The sequence below is a fragment of the Melanerpes formicivorus genome, unplaced genomic scaffold (genome assembly GCF_026170545.1).
Source record: "Melanerpes formicivorus ecotype bairdi unplaced genomic scaffold, bMelFor1.0.p_v2 SCAF_83, whole genome shotgun sequence".
Lineage (NCBI taxonomy): Eukaryota > Metazoa > Chordata > Aves > Piciformes > Picidae > Melanerpes > Melanerpes formicivorus.
In genome coordinates, this window is record NW_027142435.1 from 2,676,395 (window position 1) to 2,691,137 (window position 14,743).

At 56.1% G+C, this 14,743-nt stretch overlaps 1 protein-coding gene and 1 long non-coding RNA gene across 20 annotated transcripts in view; one reads left to right on the forward strand and one right to left on the reverse strand.

The window, feature by feature from the left end:
• Positions 1-215: 215 nt before the first annotated feature.
• Positions 216-10,597, forward strand: LOC137454791 (uncharacterized). Its single transcript, XR_010990683.1, has 3 exons — positions 216-432; positions 2,887-3,095; positions 10,459-10,597. It is a non-coding gene; the product is annotated as an uncharacterized lncRNA (long non-coding RNA).
• Positions 10,598-11,083: 486 nt separating this feature from the next.
• Positions 11,084-14,743, reverse strand: part of PTPRS (protein tyrosine phosphatase receptor type S) — a 178,041-nt gene continuing 174,381 nt past the window's right edge. For all 19 annotated transcript variants that reach the window (XM_068164973.1, XM_068164971.1, XM_068164970.1 and 16 more), the window contains 2 exons: positions 14,380-14,515; positions 11,084-13,770 (listed from right to left, as the gene is read on the reverse strand). In XM_068164973.1, the coding sequence (XP_068021074.1) occupies positions 13,702-13,770; positions 14,380-14,515 (205 nt within the window). In that variant the 3' untranslated portion in view covers positions 11,084-13,701. The remainder of the gene's footprint in view (positions 13,771-14,379; positions 14,516-14,743) is intronic.

A 14,743-nucleotide genomic window follows, 5' to 3' on the forward strand; every position in this document is an offset into this window, starting at 1 on the left:
AGGGCTCAGAGGGTGATAGATCAGTTGGACAGGCCTGGTTGAAGATGTCCCTGTCCATGGCAGGGGAGGTGGAACCAGATGATCTTTAAGATCCCTTCCAACCCAACCCATTCTGTGATTCAATGAGTTCTCTCCCTGGCTTGAGTTTTCCTTTGCTGGTGCTGCAGTAGGTAAATCCTTGCTGATTTTCATGCTCAGGCCTCTTTCCCCTGCCCTACATAAGGCTAAGGGAAGTCTAACAAGCTGTTTGCAGCCTTTCTGCAATGATGAAATGATTGCAAAGCCCTGGCCTGCAAATAGACCAAGCTGGAAGGAGCAGAGGTTGGTAGAAGAGCTCTCTGGAGCACGTGGTTGTACTTGGATGGATTAAAGCAAGGAGCAAGATTTGTCTGCATGGAAGCTGCCAAGTGCCAGAGCTGTCCCTCTGCCCAGGTAGGTGTGAAACAGCTCCCTTCAGCTATTGCCACACTCTGCTCTTGTCTGACACCTTGCTGCTGCTTCACAGGATGCATCAGGAGCCACCTGAGGAGCAGCTCTTGTGACTCTTGGTGCTCTCTCTGCCCCTGGTTGGATGTTTCCTGGCTCAGGACAGTTTGTCCCATTGCAGGTAAATGAGGAGGCCCTGCCAGGGAATGTGACCAGAGTCTGCTTCAGAGCACCTGAGGCAGGGGGCACCTGCCAGTGCTCCCTGAGCTTGTCAGTGGGGATAGAGATGGAACTCCTGGCTTGAGGCTCCAGCAGAAGCACTCCCAATGGGCTCCTGTGGTCCCTGATGCACAGCCCCATGCTCAGGTCCTCTCTCTTGCTTCTCATAGACTCATGGAATTGTTTGGGTTGGAAGAGCCCTCTGAGGTCACCCAGTCCAACCAGCAGCCCCACACCACCCTGGCCATCAAACCATGGCCCCAGGTGCATTGTCCACACATGTTCTGACCAGCTCCAGGGCTGGGGACTCCAGCACCTCCCTGGCAGCCTGTGCCAGTCCCTGACCACTCTGGCAGCAAACAAATCTTTTCTTGTGCCCAACCTGACCTCCCCCCAGTGCAACTTGAGGCTATTTCCTCTTGTTCCTTGGGAGAAGAAACCAAGTCCTACCTGGCTCCAACCTCCTCTCAGGGAGCTGCAGAGAGCAGTGAGGTCTCCCCCCAGCCTCCTCCTCTCCAGACTGACCACCCCCAGCTCCCTCAGCTGCTCCTCCCCAGCCCTGTTCTCCAGACCCTTCCCCAGCTTTGTTGCCCTTCTCTGGCCCTGCTCCAGCCCCTCAAAGTCCTGCTTGGTGTGAGGGCCCCAAAACTCCCCCATCCCATGAGCAACTGTGCTGGAACAGACAGGCAGAAGCTAACAAAAGCAGAGCAGCTTTGGCCACACACCAAGGCTCAAATGAGCTGGAGACGCTGGGCTGGAATTATTTGGCAGCTTTGATAGCAGACAAAGATAACAACTTGGTTTACTCTCACACCAAGAGGGAAGGACTGCCAGCTATTTATTCTGCATTAAGAGGAGCAAAACAATTCCATTTTTTGGTTTCCAGGAGGGGAAACATAAAGGTCACTGTGCAAATCCTGTTTGGAATCACACAGGCACTGCAGCTCGGCCGCTCTGCCTGTGGAATCCATCAGAGCTTGGCTCTGGTTCAGCACAGTTGACTCTGGCTTACCTCTCTCCGCCCTGGCTTTGCCATTTCAGATGCCAGCTGCTGATAGCCCCCAGCCAATGAGCTCGTGGCCAAGCTGTCTCTGGAACAGGAGGGATCCCCTCCCCTCCCCTCTGCCCCAGATCAGGGTTTGAAAATAAAGAAGTGGCCATCCCCAGCCCTCCTCTGCTGCCTCCCGCGGAGCCCTCTGCAGGGCACAGCACATGGCCTCTGATGGGCAGTGAATGGTCACTCACCCGCGGTGCAAGCCCAGCTGCTGCTGCCGTTTAGAGCAGCAGAGCTTCCTCTGCCTGCCTAAAATGATCAAACCTGAGTTGATTGCAGGGACAGGAGGAGGTCCCTGGGCAACTTTCTAGGTGGAGAAGCACCGAGCTGGGGGGAAAGGCTGCCGTGCCAGGCTGAGCTCCTCCTGTCCCCACTTAGAGCTGAAGCTTTGTTCCTTACTCTGTGTGGCTTTGGGGTTTTTTTGTTACAGCTTGAGCCACTAGAGACTACCCAGGCAGGAGGAGTGGTGCATCTGATTAAGCTGGGATTCAGCTCTAGCAGGGAATTAGCTCTGCAATCCAGTAGCTTTGTGTCCTGGCTTGGGTGCTTAGCCTGAGATCCTGCTTGGCATGCAGGGAAAAATGTGCCTGGGTGCAGCTGGTGGTGGGAGATGCCTCTGCTGAGGGATGGCTCTGCTCTGCAGGAACCATTCATCATCACCTTCCTTCAGCATGCAGGCAATTGGCTGCTTATTAGGCAGGCTGATTCCTCTCCCTTCTCTGATACTCTCAAATTAAGGATCCTTTTGTCCAAATTGATTTCTCTGCAGTTTTCCTCACTGCCCAGAGATGTCCTCATTTGTTTCTCCTGGCTGAGATTGAGATGTGCAGGTTCAGAGCTGAGTGGCTGAGTACCTGCAGGTGACAACATGGTGTTCATGGAGCTCTGTGAGGACCAAGAGCACACTGCCAGAGGACAGAGCCCCAGCATGGTGGGGTTGGAAGGGAGCTCTGGAGATCACCCAGAGCTCAAGCAGGGCACCCCCAGCAGGATCACAATGGCCAGGTGGGGTGGGAAGCTGTCCTGCAGCCAGAGCTCTGCTGGTGGCTCCTTTACAACCCCCACCTGGAGCTTTGGGTTGCCTCATGAGGAGAGCAACATCAGTGTCTCCTGATCTTGGGTGTCAGGAGTGTTGTGGAGACAAAGTCTGATGAAATTCAGTTCCTCTGTTGGTTTTCCTCTCCCAGCTGCTGCCTGGATACAGCTGAGCACAGAAGTGTCCTCAGCTGAGAAGTTTTGGTAGCTGCACCAAGATGTCTCCAGCAGCTTCTGCTAAAATATCCAGGCTTAGGCACTGGTGTGAAGGAGAAGTGACCTTGGATGGTTTGGGAGCTGTGTGCTGACACTAACACCTCCAGCATCACACCCAGGACCTGAAGGCCCTCTCAGGACCGAGGTGAGAACCAGAATGAAATGAGCTCCTGGGAGGCCCAGCTGGGTCTGATGCACCTGAAGGAGGCTACAGGAGAGCTGGGTGGTGATAGGGTGAGGGAAGATGGTTTGAAACTGGAGGAGGAGAGATTTGTGTTGGACATCAGGAGGAAGTTCTTCACTCTGAGGGTGCTGGAACACTGGAACAGGTTGCCCAGGGATGTGGTTGAGGCCCCATCCCTGGTCATGGAGGTGCTGGGTGGAAGGTTGGACTTGTTGATCTCAGAGGTCTCCTCCAACCTTGGGGATCCTATGATCCAGCTTCAGAAAGGGGTTGAGGTGAGAGCCAGCTCCTGCCACACAGGGAGAGGAGGACAAGGTCCCAGCTTTTGGTGACTTCTGCTTGGCAGGAGCTGTGCTCCCAGGAGCTGCCCCCAGGGACCCCCTGGCCAGAGCTTTGGGGAGCTGCTGCCTTCCCCCATCAACAGGGGAGCAGACAAAAGCCTCCAAGATCTGATAATGAAATCTGTTTGGAACAGCTGTCTGCTGACAAGTATAATGAACTGTATTAATGGTGTCATTATTATTCCCTAATTAAAAGCTAATAACTAAGAGTTAATTGCCTTTAAAAGATGAAGCAGTGCAGTGGCAGGGATTTATCTCTGCTTTCCTTTGCCTGCCTGGCTGTGCTGATATTCTCAGGCTAATTAATTGGATCAAATCTTAACCAAAACCTCATCATCTCTCTGTGGTGATTCCACCCAACTGAAGGAGGAGGTGCTGGCCTTGAGAAGCCAGAGCTGTGCCCCCTGCAGCTGGATGCCAGGGCTGGGGGGCAGGGGCAGCAGGGCTTGCCACAGCACAGGCTACAGGAGCTCTTGGTGGCAAAGTGGTTTGATGGGGAGAAGCTGCCCCTGATGGCCATGGTGGCCTTAGCTTGATGGTTGGACTCAGAACCCCGGAATGCCAGCTTGGAAAGGACCCCAGGGACCAACTGCTCCAACCCTTGGAGGTGGTGGTGGAGCTGAGGTGAGCTGGCCCAGCACCCTGGCAGGCTTAAACTGACCAATGCAGGGCACTCCACTGCTTCCCCTGGGAGATGATTCCAGTTCCAGCTGTTCTCACAGTGAGCAGTTTGCTCCTGGATTCCAGTGGACTCTCCCCAGCAGTACCTTGTCCCCATCAGCCCTTGCCTTTCCCATGGGACTCCTTGGAAAGAGGAGGTCTCCATCCCCCTGGTGGCCACCCTGTGTGTGCTGGTCCGTGGTGATAACTCAGTGACCTCAGAGGTCTTTCCCAACTGCAACACTTCTGTGAGTGTGTGTTAGGAGGAGGGATGTGGAGCATCTTGGGAGCTGGAGGGATCTCACTGCCTCCTGCTTGGTTGTTGGTGAAGAGCTGTTCTGGTGTGGAAGGACAGAAAGCACCTGGAGCCTTAACACATGGATCTGTCCAGAAACAGCCAAACCCCAAACTCTGCCTGTGCTGAAAGCTGCTCCTCAGGGGGTGATGGAGATTTTTGTGGGATGAAGCCCAGGGCTGGCCAGTACACAGCAAGAGAGGCTCTCTGTGAGCCCTCCTCATAGCCTCACAGAATCATTTGGCTTCGAGATCAGCCAGCCCCAACCCCCTGCCCTGGGCAGGGACCCCTCCCACCAGCCCAGGCTGCTCCAGGCCTCATCCAGCCTGGCCTGGGACACCTCCAGGGAGGGGACAGCCACAGCCTCCCTGGGCAGCCTGTCCAACCCTGCTCCCTAGCTCTGGTCTAACATCTGTTAGAGTGGAGATTAGGAGGAAGTTCTTTGCAGTGAGGCTGGGGAGAGCCTGGCACAGGCTGCCCAGGGAGGCTGTGGCTGTCCCCCCCCTGGAGGAGTCCCAGGCCAGGCTGGATGAGGCCTGGAGCAGCCTGGGCTGGTGGGAGGGGTCCCTGCCCAGGGCAGGGGAAGGCTGGGACTGGATGATCTTGAAGGTCCCTTCCAACCCACCCCATTCTGACCCCCAAAAACCCTCACTTCAGCATCCTCCTTGTAAGCTGCTGGCAGCTGGCTGACACTAATTGAGAGGCCCCAGATGTTCCCTTTGCCAGTTGCCTTTCTCGGTGCTCAGCCTCTCTGCAGAGTGATTCCATTCCAGTTCCCCCAGGAGCCAGCTGTAAACTCATCAGAGCCCATTTCTGGACCTCACCCTCCCTCCTCTTTTTTTTTTGGGTTGAGAAAAGAGGAGCTTAGAAGTCATCTGGGCTCTGTGATAATTAAAAAGAAGATGCTCCAACATAATTCTTAATTAAACAGTAATGAGATAAGAACTTGGGTAGGCTGCTTGTGGGCTGCTGGAAGGATGCAGAGGCTCCCATTGTAATGAGGTGATTTATGATCTTCCTCACAAAGATGTAATTAGGTGGAGGATTTTTCTTCCCCCCCCCCCCCCCCCCCCTCCCTTTTGCTTTTTTTCCCTTTTCTTTTTTTTTTTTAAAGTTTAAACATTATTGAGCTAAAAAACCTCAAACCCTCCAGCAGCTGCAAGCAGCTTCTCCTGCTGCCACCATAACCACTCCTTGGGGTGTAGCTGTGGGGCTTCACCCTCAAACTGCTCCTTGGCTAAGGGCTGACAGCCAGGTCAGAGGGAGCTGGGTTCTAGGCCCTGGTGCTCCACCAGAGTGATGCTGAAGTGATTGGAGTGGGAATAAACCAGAACCCCTCAGCCCCAGGCACTGCCTTTGCACAGCTTCAGCTTGAAAGGAGCAAAGCTTTTCATCATGGGGGCCCAGAGAGGAGGATTTGCCCAAAGGTTGCTGCTGGTAGAAGGCTACTTGAGAGGAGGAGGTTCTCACTCGTGTGTGGCATCAGCTGAGGAGCTATGGAATTGAGCTGCTTGGGCTGGGAAAGGCCTCTAAGGTCACAGGATGCATCAGGAGCCACCTGAGGAGCAGCTCTTGTGACCCTTGGTGCTCTCTCTGCCCCTGGCTGGATGTTTCCTGGCTCAGGACAGTTTGTCCCATTGCAGGTGAATGAGGAGGCCCTGCCAGGGAATGTGACCAGAGTCTGCTTCAGAGCACCTGAGGCAGGGGGCACCTGCCAGTGCTCCCTGAGCTTGTCAGTGGGGATAGAGATGGAACTCCTGGCTTGAGGCTCCAGCAGAAGCACTCCCAATGGGCTCCTGTGGTCCCTGATGCACAGCCCCATGCTCAGGTCCTCTCTCTTGCTTCTCATAGACTCATGGAATTGTTTGGGTTGGAAGAGCCCTCTGAGGTCACCCAGTCCAACCAGCAGCCCCACACCACCCAGGCCATCAAACCATGGCCCCAGGTGCTTTGTCCACACCTTTTGACCAGCTCCAGGGCTGGGGGCTCCAGCACCTCCCTGGCAGCCTGTGCCAGTCCCTGACCACTCCTGCAGCAAAGAAATGGTTCCTGGTCTCAGGCCTCTGCTTGGCATGGTTTGTGTCTTGCCCTTTCCAACTCAACCTGGCTGAGCAGACCCTGCTGGCACAAACATCTCCCTCCCCACCTGTTCCTTCCTCAAGAGGAGCAGGGCCAAACAGGTGTCCCTCCTTTGCTCCTCATCATCAGAGCATCTCCCCCTGCAGACACAGAGCTTGGTGAGGTGTTGAAGCCTCTGGGAGCCTGAGCACCTTCCCCTGAACACAGCAGCTCCAGAGCTGGGAACATGAGGCTCAGCCACCAGTTTTCTTTGAATTCTGGGGGTGCAGTTTCCTGGGAACTGTGCTCCTGGGCTTCCCTAAGAGCCTTTCCTGTGTGGCACAGCTGTGGCAGACTTTCCCTTTGCCTCTCTTTCAGAGGCAGAAGCTGAGGAGAAGCCTTTGTGGCCGTTGAGAGCCGCACAGCTGCTCTGCTGCCCAAATCACACACCTGTAGCCCCTTTGCACCCTCCCAGGGGCCTCAGCAGCTCCAGTCCTGCCTCAGTTCAGCTCACAGCTTCATCCTGCATGTGCCTGGCCTGGGGTAGCTCCATGGGCAGGGGTTCAGTGTCCCCAGGAGCCTTGGTGTTCGCCGTGGATGGAGGCTCGCTGTGCGCGGGGAGGGTCTGCAGCTGCAGCTACTGCTGGGCTCTTGGCAGTTGTCCTCTCCACTTCTGCTGCTTTGGTCTGGTTCCTTCATCCCTTCTCCACCTTCTCCCCCTGGTGTGGGGCAGCTGGGCATTGCACCACCTGTGTCTTGGCCCCCAGGCTGTTGTTGTTTGTTGGTGTGAAGTTCCTGGGCAGCAGCTGCTCCAGGAGAGGGTGGTGGTGGTGTGGGGGGCAAGGTGCTGCTGTGAGGGTGAGGAATCCAACCCAGGAGCTTCTTAGCAGAGGCACTGGCAGTGGGCTCAGCTGCACAGTGAAGGTCTCCCAGCTCCCCTTTCCCCACCTACAGCCTCTACAAGTGAGACTCCAGCCCAGGAGGTTTCATTAGAACCTAAGGAGAAACTCCTTTGGTGTGAGGCTGCTGGAGGCCTGCAGCAGGCTGCCCAGAGAGGTTGGGGAGTCTCCTGTGGAGAGCTTCCAGCCCCCCCCGGGCACTGTGCTGCTGGGCAAGCTGCTGGGGGTGCCCTGCTTGGGCAGGGGCTTGGGTTTGATGGCCATGGTGGTCTTAGGTTGACTGCTGGACCCAATGATCTCAGAGGACCTTTCCAAGTGAAGCAATCTATGATTCTATGACCTCCAGAGGTCCCTTCCCCCTCCCCCCCCCCCATGCTGGGCTTCTGTGATGTTTTCTCCTGGGTGGACACCTCCTGAGCATTTAGCAGGGAATCTCAACAGCATCTCTGGGGTGGGTGCAGGCATTCCAGTCTGCCATGGGGCTGGTGGTTCTTCTGCTGGGACTGGCTGGGCTCTCTCCCAGCCAGGAGGTGGGAGGAGGGCTGTGGAACCTGCTTTAGGGATTCATAGACTCACTGAATGGTTTGGCTTGGAAGGGACCTCCAGGATCACCCAGTTCCAAGCCCCCTGCCATGGGCAGGGACACCTTCCACTAGCCCAGGTTGCTCAGGGCCTCATCCTGCCTGGCCTTGAGCAGCTCCTCACACACACTGTTCTGTGGTTAAGGACCAGAGCTTTGATTGTTGTTTTCCTCCCCCCACTCTTATTTAACATCATTTGGCCACAAGTTTTTTCCCCTCTGAGGGTTTCATCATCCCTGCTGAGCCTGGGCTAAGCCCCTTGTGTAACTCATTAATCTCTGGCTGCCATCTGCACTTCAGGGAGTGCTGGGATGGATGTGGCCCCACACAGGTCCTCAGAGGATGGAGCCCCAGAGTCCCCTCACTGGGAATCCCTCCCTGTAGTCACTGGGGGGGAATGGAACCGGCTGGGCTTTGGAGAGAGGAAGGCAGGGGGAGATGGCAGCAGCAGCTGTGAGCTCTGTGTGGGCTGGGAAGGGATCTGAAGCTGTTCCTTGATGGGTGGGAGGGTGGGCAGAGAGAGGCAGATGAAGGCAGACTGGGATGAAGGCATTCAGTGGCTGGGGAGAGCAGGCTGCCAGTGGCTGGGGACAGTGCTGCTGGGCCCTCAGCCATCCCCAGTCTGGAGCCAGCCCTCTGCTTGGCACTGGGGAGGCCACACCTTGAGTGCTGGGCTCAGCTTTGGGCCCCTCAGTCCAAGAAGGACATTGAGGGGCTGGAGTGGGTCCAGAGGTGGACAACAGAGCTGGGGAAGGGACCTGAACTCAGGTCCTGTGAGGAGCAGCTGAGGGAACTGGGGCTCAGGCTGGAGAGGAGGGAAGAGACCTCCTTGCTCTCTGCAAGCCCCTGAAGGGAGGCTGGAGCCTGGTGGGGTTGGTCTCTTCTCACATGCAAGAAGTGAGAGGATGAGGACAGGGCCTCAGGCTGTGCCAGGGGAGGTTCAGACTGGAGATTAGGAAAGACTTTGTCCCAGCCAAGGGTTCTCAGGCACTGCCCCAGGCTGCCCAGGGAGGTGGTGGAGTCCCCACCCCTGGATGGGGTCAGAAGCTGCCTGGATGTGGTGCTGAGGGCCGTGGTGCAGTGGCTCAGCAGCTGTGCTGGGACTGTGGGCTCTGGTGAGCTTGGGCTTGGTGCTCTCAAAGGTCCCTTCCAGCCTCAGCAGGTCTTTGATCTCCTGCCTTCTGACCACCCCAGCCTGTCCCTGCCCTTGTGCTGGCCCCAGCACTGCAGGGGAGGTCTCAGCAGGGAGGAGCAGAGGAGTTTGGGGTTTCCTGCTTAGGGAATTTGGGAGCAGGCTCCCTCTGTCCCTTTCCCAGGGGAAGAACTTGCTGGGCCCAGCTCAGAGCCTACAAGGGGATTGCCTTTGCCCAGCTCAGTTCTACATCTGCTGAGTTACTGCCCTGGACTTTGCAACCATTTTAGTCTGGAGCAGGAATTGATTTCTCACTCTGTTGCAGCTTCTCTTGCTCTCATTAAAGCCTGTTGCAACAAGAAGGATTTCTCCTGGCCTGGGAGCTGGGTTTGCCACTTGGGTAATTCCATACAGCAAGAAAGGCTGCTCCTGTTCTCTGGAATGGGAATCCCAGCTGCTGGGAACTCTCTGTCCTGCTCCTGGGACCGAGGGGCTCTGGGCTTTGGTTTGTGCAGGGCTCTCAGGGCAAGCTCCTGCTGAGCTGGGTCAGGGCCTTGCAGCTGAAGCCTGCTCCAGGAGCTGGTTTTGCCCAGTGTGGTGTCAGCTGGGCCCAGCCTGCTCCCCCCAGGCCCCAAGCTGGCTCCTGCTGTTATCCCCCAGCCCTGAGGCTGCAGGTTGGCCAAGCTGGGCTCTGGGTGCCCCTGGTGGCCCCAGCAGAGGGACAGGCAGGGGCTGCACTGCCTGGGGATGAGGTGGGCAGGCTGGGCTGGGCTGTCAGGTGCCAGGACATGGTCTGGGGGCTGCAGGTGGCCCTGGTGAGAGGGACTCAGGGCTTGGTGGCCTTCCAGCAGCTACCTTGAGCAGAGTGGTTTGGGATTGGCCTCTGGATGTGGCACAGCTAGGAAGAGAGGGAGGGCTGAGGGATGATTCCTGAGCTGTCACCAACCTTTCCTCCTCCCAGAGATGCTCCAGGCCCCTCTGCATCCTCTTGTCCTCCACTGGACTCTCTCCAGTGGCTGCTCATCTCTCCTGAACTGGGGAGCCCAGTGCTGGACACAATGCTCCAGGTGTGGCCTCACCAGGGCAAGGCAGAGGGGAAAGTTACCCTGCTGGCCACACTCTGCCATCCCCCTGCTCTGGCCCTTCCCTCTAGCCCCTTCCTGCCTTAACATGGATGCTGTGGGGAGCTCAGGCCAGGCTGAGCTGACTGTGAGCAGGAGCCACTCCCAGCACAGCCCTGCCAAGGGCTCTGGTTTAGTTTCTTTGGCTCCAAGATGCTTCAGCAGCTGAAGGAGGCATGGGGAGGGCAGGCTGGGTAAGCTCTGTGCTCTCAGCACTGTCCCTCTGTTGTCTTACAGGTGGCAGCAGTGTGAGGCAGCAGAGGAGCTGAGCTGCTTTCTCCTCCTGACCTTCCCAGCTGCCATGGGAACCTCTGACAGTGTGAGGAGGGAGCTCTCCATCTGCCATGGCTGCAAGCAGGGCCCCTGGCTGCCTCCTGCTCTGGTGAGTGGTTCTTCACTGAGCTTTTGCCCTCCTCCAGAGCCAGGCTGGCACCTGGACCAGCTCAGGGGGCTTGGCAACTGCTGCCCATGGGTGGGAGCCTGAGCAGGCAAGGGGCTGGCATCTCCTACTTTTGAAGCCAGTGCCCCACAGGAGGCAAAGAGGGACAGAGAGCAGGGTGGAGCTCACCAAAGCCTTTAAACCTGCTGGTGGGCACAACCCCCACTCTGTGGTTTCTCAGTGAGCCACGGCCCTGGCTCCTGCCAAGGGCCAGCCTGCCACAGCTGGAGCAGCCTCAAGTGTGTGTCTGCCCCCTGCAGCCACAAGCTCTGCAGCTGAGCTTCTTGGGCTTGTGAAGAGGGCCTGGATGTAGGAGGAGCAGAGAGAGAGAGGGAGAGCAACCTGCTCCCTGGCTGTGGGCACCAGAGCCCTTCCCCTACCCCCCACCCCTCCCAGTGCCCCACAGAGAGCTCTGGCAGCAGATCCTTCAGACAATCTTCCTTTAATACAAAGTCAAGATATCTACATACACTGTGGTATGAAAACCACTTACTGGTTCAGTTGGGAACAGTGTGAAAGCAACAGCACTTTGCTCTCATACAAAGGAAAAATAAACCCAGGCTCCCCTCCCTCCCCCAGCTCCTCCAGTAAGATTTTGTTCTTGTCTTTACTGAGGCAACAGACTTCAGCAATTTTGGGCAACTTCCACACACAGAAGAAGGGAAATCTTGAAGAAGCCTTTTTTACTTTCAGTGCCTTTCTCTTTTCTTGTCTCTTTTTTTTTGTGTGTTCAGTTCATGGCAGGGAAGAGCTCCTGCTGGGGCCTCTGGGTGGCACTTTGGCTGGCCAGGAGGTGTAGCCCTGCTAGGAGAAGGGAGAGTTGCAGGCAAGCAGCAGCCAGGGCAGCAGGGCCTGGCCCTGCCCTCCCCACCTCTGGGGGGCAAGAAGCCTTCTCCTCCCCCACACTTCCAAGAGCTTTCTTGGCCTCCCAGGCTCTGGCTGGTGCCTACAGTCCACCTTTGATGTCAAAGCCCTCTGTGGGTGCTGGTGTGGTGCCATGGCTCTGGCTGCTGGCTGCCTGCCTCCCCTCAAGTCAGACACTGGTGGTAGTAGGTCACAGACTGGGTTGGAAGGGACCTCAAAGATCATCCAGTTCCAAGCCCCTGCCCTGGGCAAGGACACCTCCCACTAGCTCAGGTTGCTCAAGGCCTCACCCAACCTGGCCTGGAACACCTAACCAGGCTTGGATTCTTGTCTTCCAGTTCACCCCTGGCCCTGCTCAGCCCCAGCTGAAGGGCTGGGGAGTGAGGCTGGCACTTGCCTGCTCCTTTCACCCCCTCCCTCTCCCCCCCAGGTGATATGTCTGCAGCTGTAAACAAACCCCAAGAACCCAAATCCATAACAACAAAACCCAAACCAAAACAAAAACCCAGCAAGGAGGAATTTTTGTCCTTAAGCTGAGGCCAAAGTGAAACCTTTGAACTGGTTAGGGGAGGGGGGAGGGAAACCCAAAAGAGCAAGATGTAGAAGGAGCAATTTGCACTGCCTTTTATATAGCACAGCCATTACACAGACCATTTCTACAGTGAAAAAATAGAGACTGTCTCTGAACAGAATATGAACAAATAAGAAGCAAAGTTTGCTTTCTTGGTTGAGTTTCAGTGACTGAGAGGCTTCTGGCTGGGGCTTTTCTTCTGGTTCTTGTTTTTTTAAGACCAAAAAATAAGGGAAAAAAAAACAAACCAAAGAGACTGTTCAGGGAAAAAAAACAACAACCAAAAGCAACCCAAAAGAATCCCAAACTCCAAGGTCAGGTCACTGGGTACAGTTACATGGATGCTTTAAAGAAAGCCACTCACAGGATCTGCCACTGGATGCACCTTGCTTTGATCCTCCCCCCCCCCCCCCCACTGATTCAGGCAGCTAAGGCCTGGGCCTAGCTGTGCCCAGCATGGCCTTGGTGGAGCTGGGCCAGTCCTGAGGGGCTCTGTCTCTCTCTGTTGCTCCCCAAGAGCTGCTCTGCTCTGCTCTGCTCAGGGTGGGCAGCAAGAAGCAAGCTGGAAATAACAACTTCTGCTGGGTGCTTCTCAGGCTCCTGTCAGAGAGCTGCTGCTGGCCCTGCGTGGCAGGGAGCTGGCAGGAGGTGTGGGGGCTGCTGGCAGCAGCAGTGGGGGCTGTGTGGATGTGCAAAGAGAAGGGGGAAGGGGCTGGGCCAGCACTGCACAGGTTCCTAATGCCTTGGTGGCAGCTGGGTGTGCTGGGAAAGGGGGGGGACAGAACCAGCAAACCCAGCCCAGGGGAGCTGCCACCCCCCTCCCCCTGGCCCACTGCTGTGTGAGGAGGGGGCAGGCCACAGCACACAGCCAGGCTGGGGGTGGCATCTCTCTCTCTCTCTCTCTCTCTCTCATCTTAAATATCCTACAAAATAAAGGTTGGAATTAGAAGAAATGAGGAATGTTCCAAGTATTCCAAAGGTGAGCTAGAAAACCTCTGGGGTGGCCAGGGGCATTCTGTGACTGCTGCTTGCAAGGTGCCTGTGAGCCCAGACTCAGCCCCCCTGCTGCTACTGAGCTGCTTAAGACTCCAGCTAGAAGCTCTCCTGACCCCCTCAAGTCTGCCTAAGTGTTGAGATTGGTTTAGTTCCTTCCCTCCTCTTGTCCAGAACAGCTCCAATTCTGCAAGTGACTTCCTTTAAAGACTGCCAGCTAGATTAGTAAATAAACTTGAACTCTAATGATGTAACCAAAGTTGGTTTCCTTCCCTTCTCCAGCTTCTCACAAGGTGGGATTTAGCTTTTGGATCTGGTTCATGATGTCCTTATGTCCTCCACAGCGAACACCACTTGAGGTAACGAGAGCAGTTCACCACTTAAAGCAGTCCCTCAGCAATCTCCTGAGCTGCCTCTTCACTGTCCAGGTTACAAGATGGAGTTCCTGAAGGGGTGTTCCTCTCAATCCTTCCCCCCCTGCTCCCCAAAGCATTGTCCAGATGAAAAGGTTCTTCTTCTGATTCAGTTGTGTTAAGTTCAAGCTCTCCTCCTGGGTCAGAAGAGGCCTTCCAGGACTGAAGTGGTTGGTAGAGTCTGCACAAGGGATGGCTTTTTATGTTGCATAGTGATCAAAACTTCCCAGATACTCCAGAGCTGCCTGGTAACAGAATTGGTATTCATCCTGGGGAGAGGAAAGAGAACCAACCTCAGAGGTGGAAACAGCTCCTGGAGACCCCTGCCCTGCTCCTCAGCCAGCACAGGATCCAGGGGCAGGCTTTTGATCCCCAAAAGCTCTGAGCTACTGGGAAAGGAAATCCCTTCAGCCTTGGTGGAGTCACACACTGGTTGGACTGAATGATCTTAAAGGTTTTCTCTACCCCAAGCAGTTCTGCTGTTGGTTCTTCAGGTAGGTACCAAGCAGGGACTCACAGAATACTTTGGGTTGGAAGGGACCTTCAAGATCAGCCAGTTCCAACCCCCTGCCCATGGGCAGGGACACCTCCCACCAGCCCAGGCTGCTCAAGGCCTCATCCAACCTGGCCTTGACCACCTCCAGGGAGGGGACATCCACAGCCTCCCTGGGCAGCCTGTGCCAGTGTCCCCCCACCCTCACTGGAAAGGATTTCTTCCTCCTCTCCACTCTCCCTCTGCCCTCTCCCAGCTCCGATCCGGTGTTCCTCATCCTCTCACTCCCAGCCCTTGTCAAGGTCCTTCCCCAGCTCTCCTGCAGCCCTTTCAGGTACTGGAAGACTTCACCTTGACAGAGGCTGAGTTCCCCAGCCCTCCTTACCTCTGTTTGCACCATTGCAGGTCGTTGTGTTCGCAGCATCTTTACTGTCTGGAAGATGTCCACCACCCCCTCGTAGCGCATCCGCTCCAGGACGATGCTGAGCGTGATGAACACTCCGGTCCTGCCCACGCCAGCACTGCAGGGACAGCACACAGCAGGGTAACAGCAGCCCACGACCCCCAAGGCTTGCTTACAACTCCAAAGGCTTGCTTACAACTCCAAAGGCTTGCTTACAACCCCCAAACCCTTCTCTGCACGAGGTGGTGATGGTGTGGCTGAGCAGCTCAGCACCAGCACAGAATGATAGAATGCTAAGGGTTGGAAGAGAGCTCTGGAGATCATCCAGCCCCAACCCCCCTGCCAG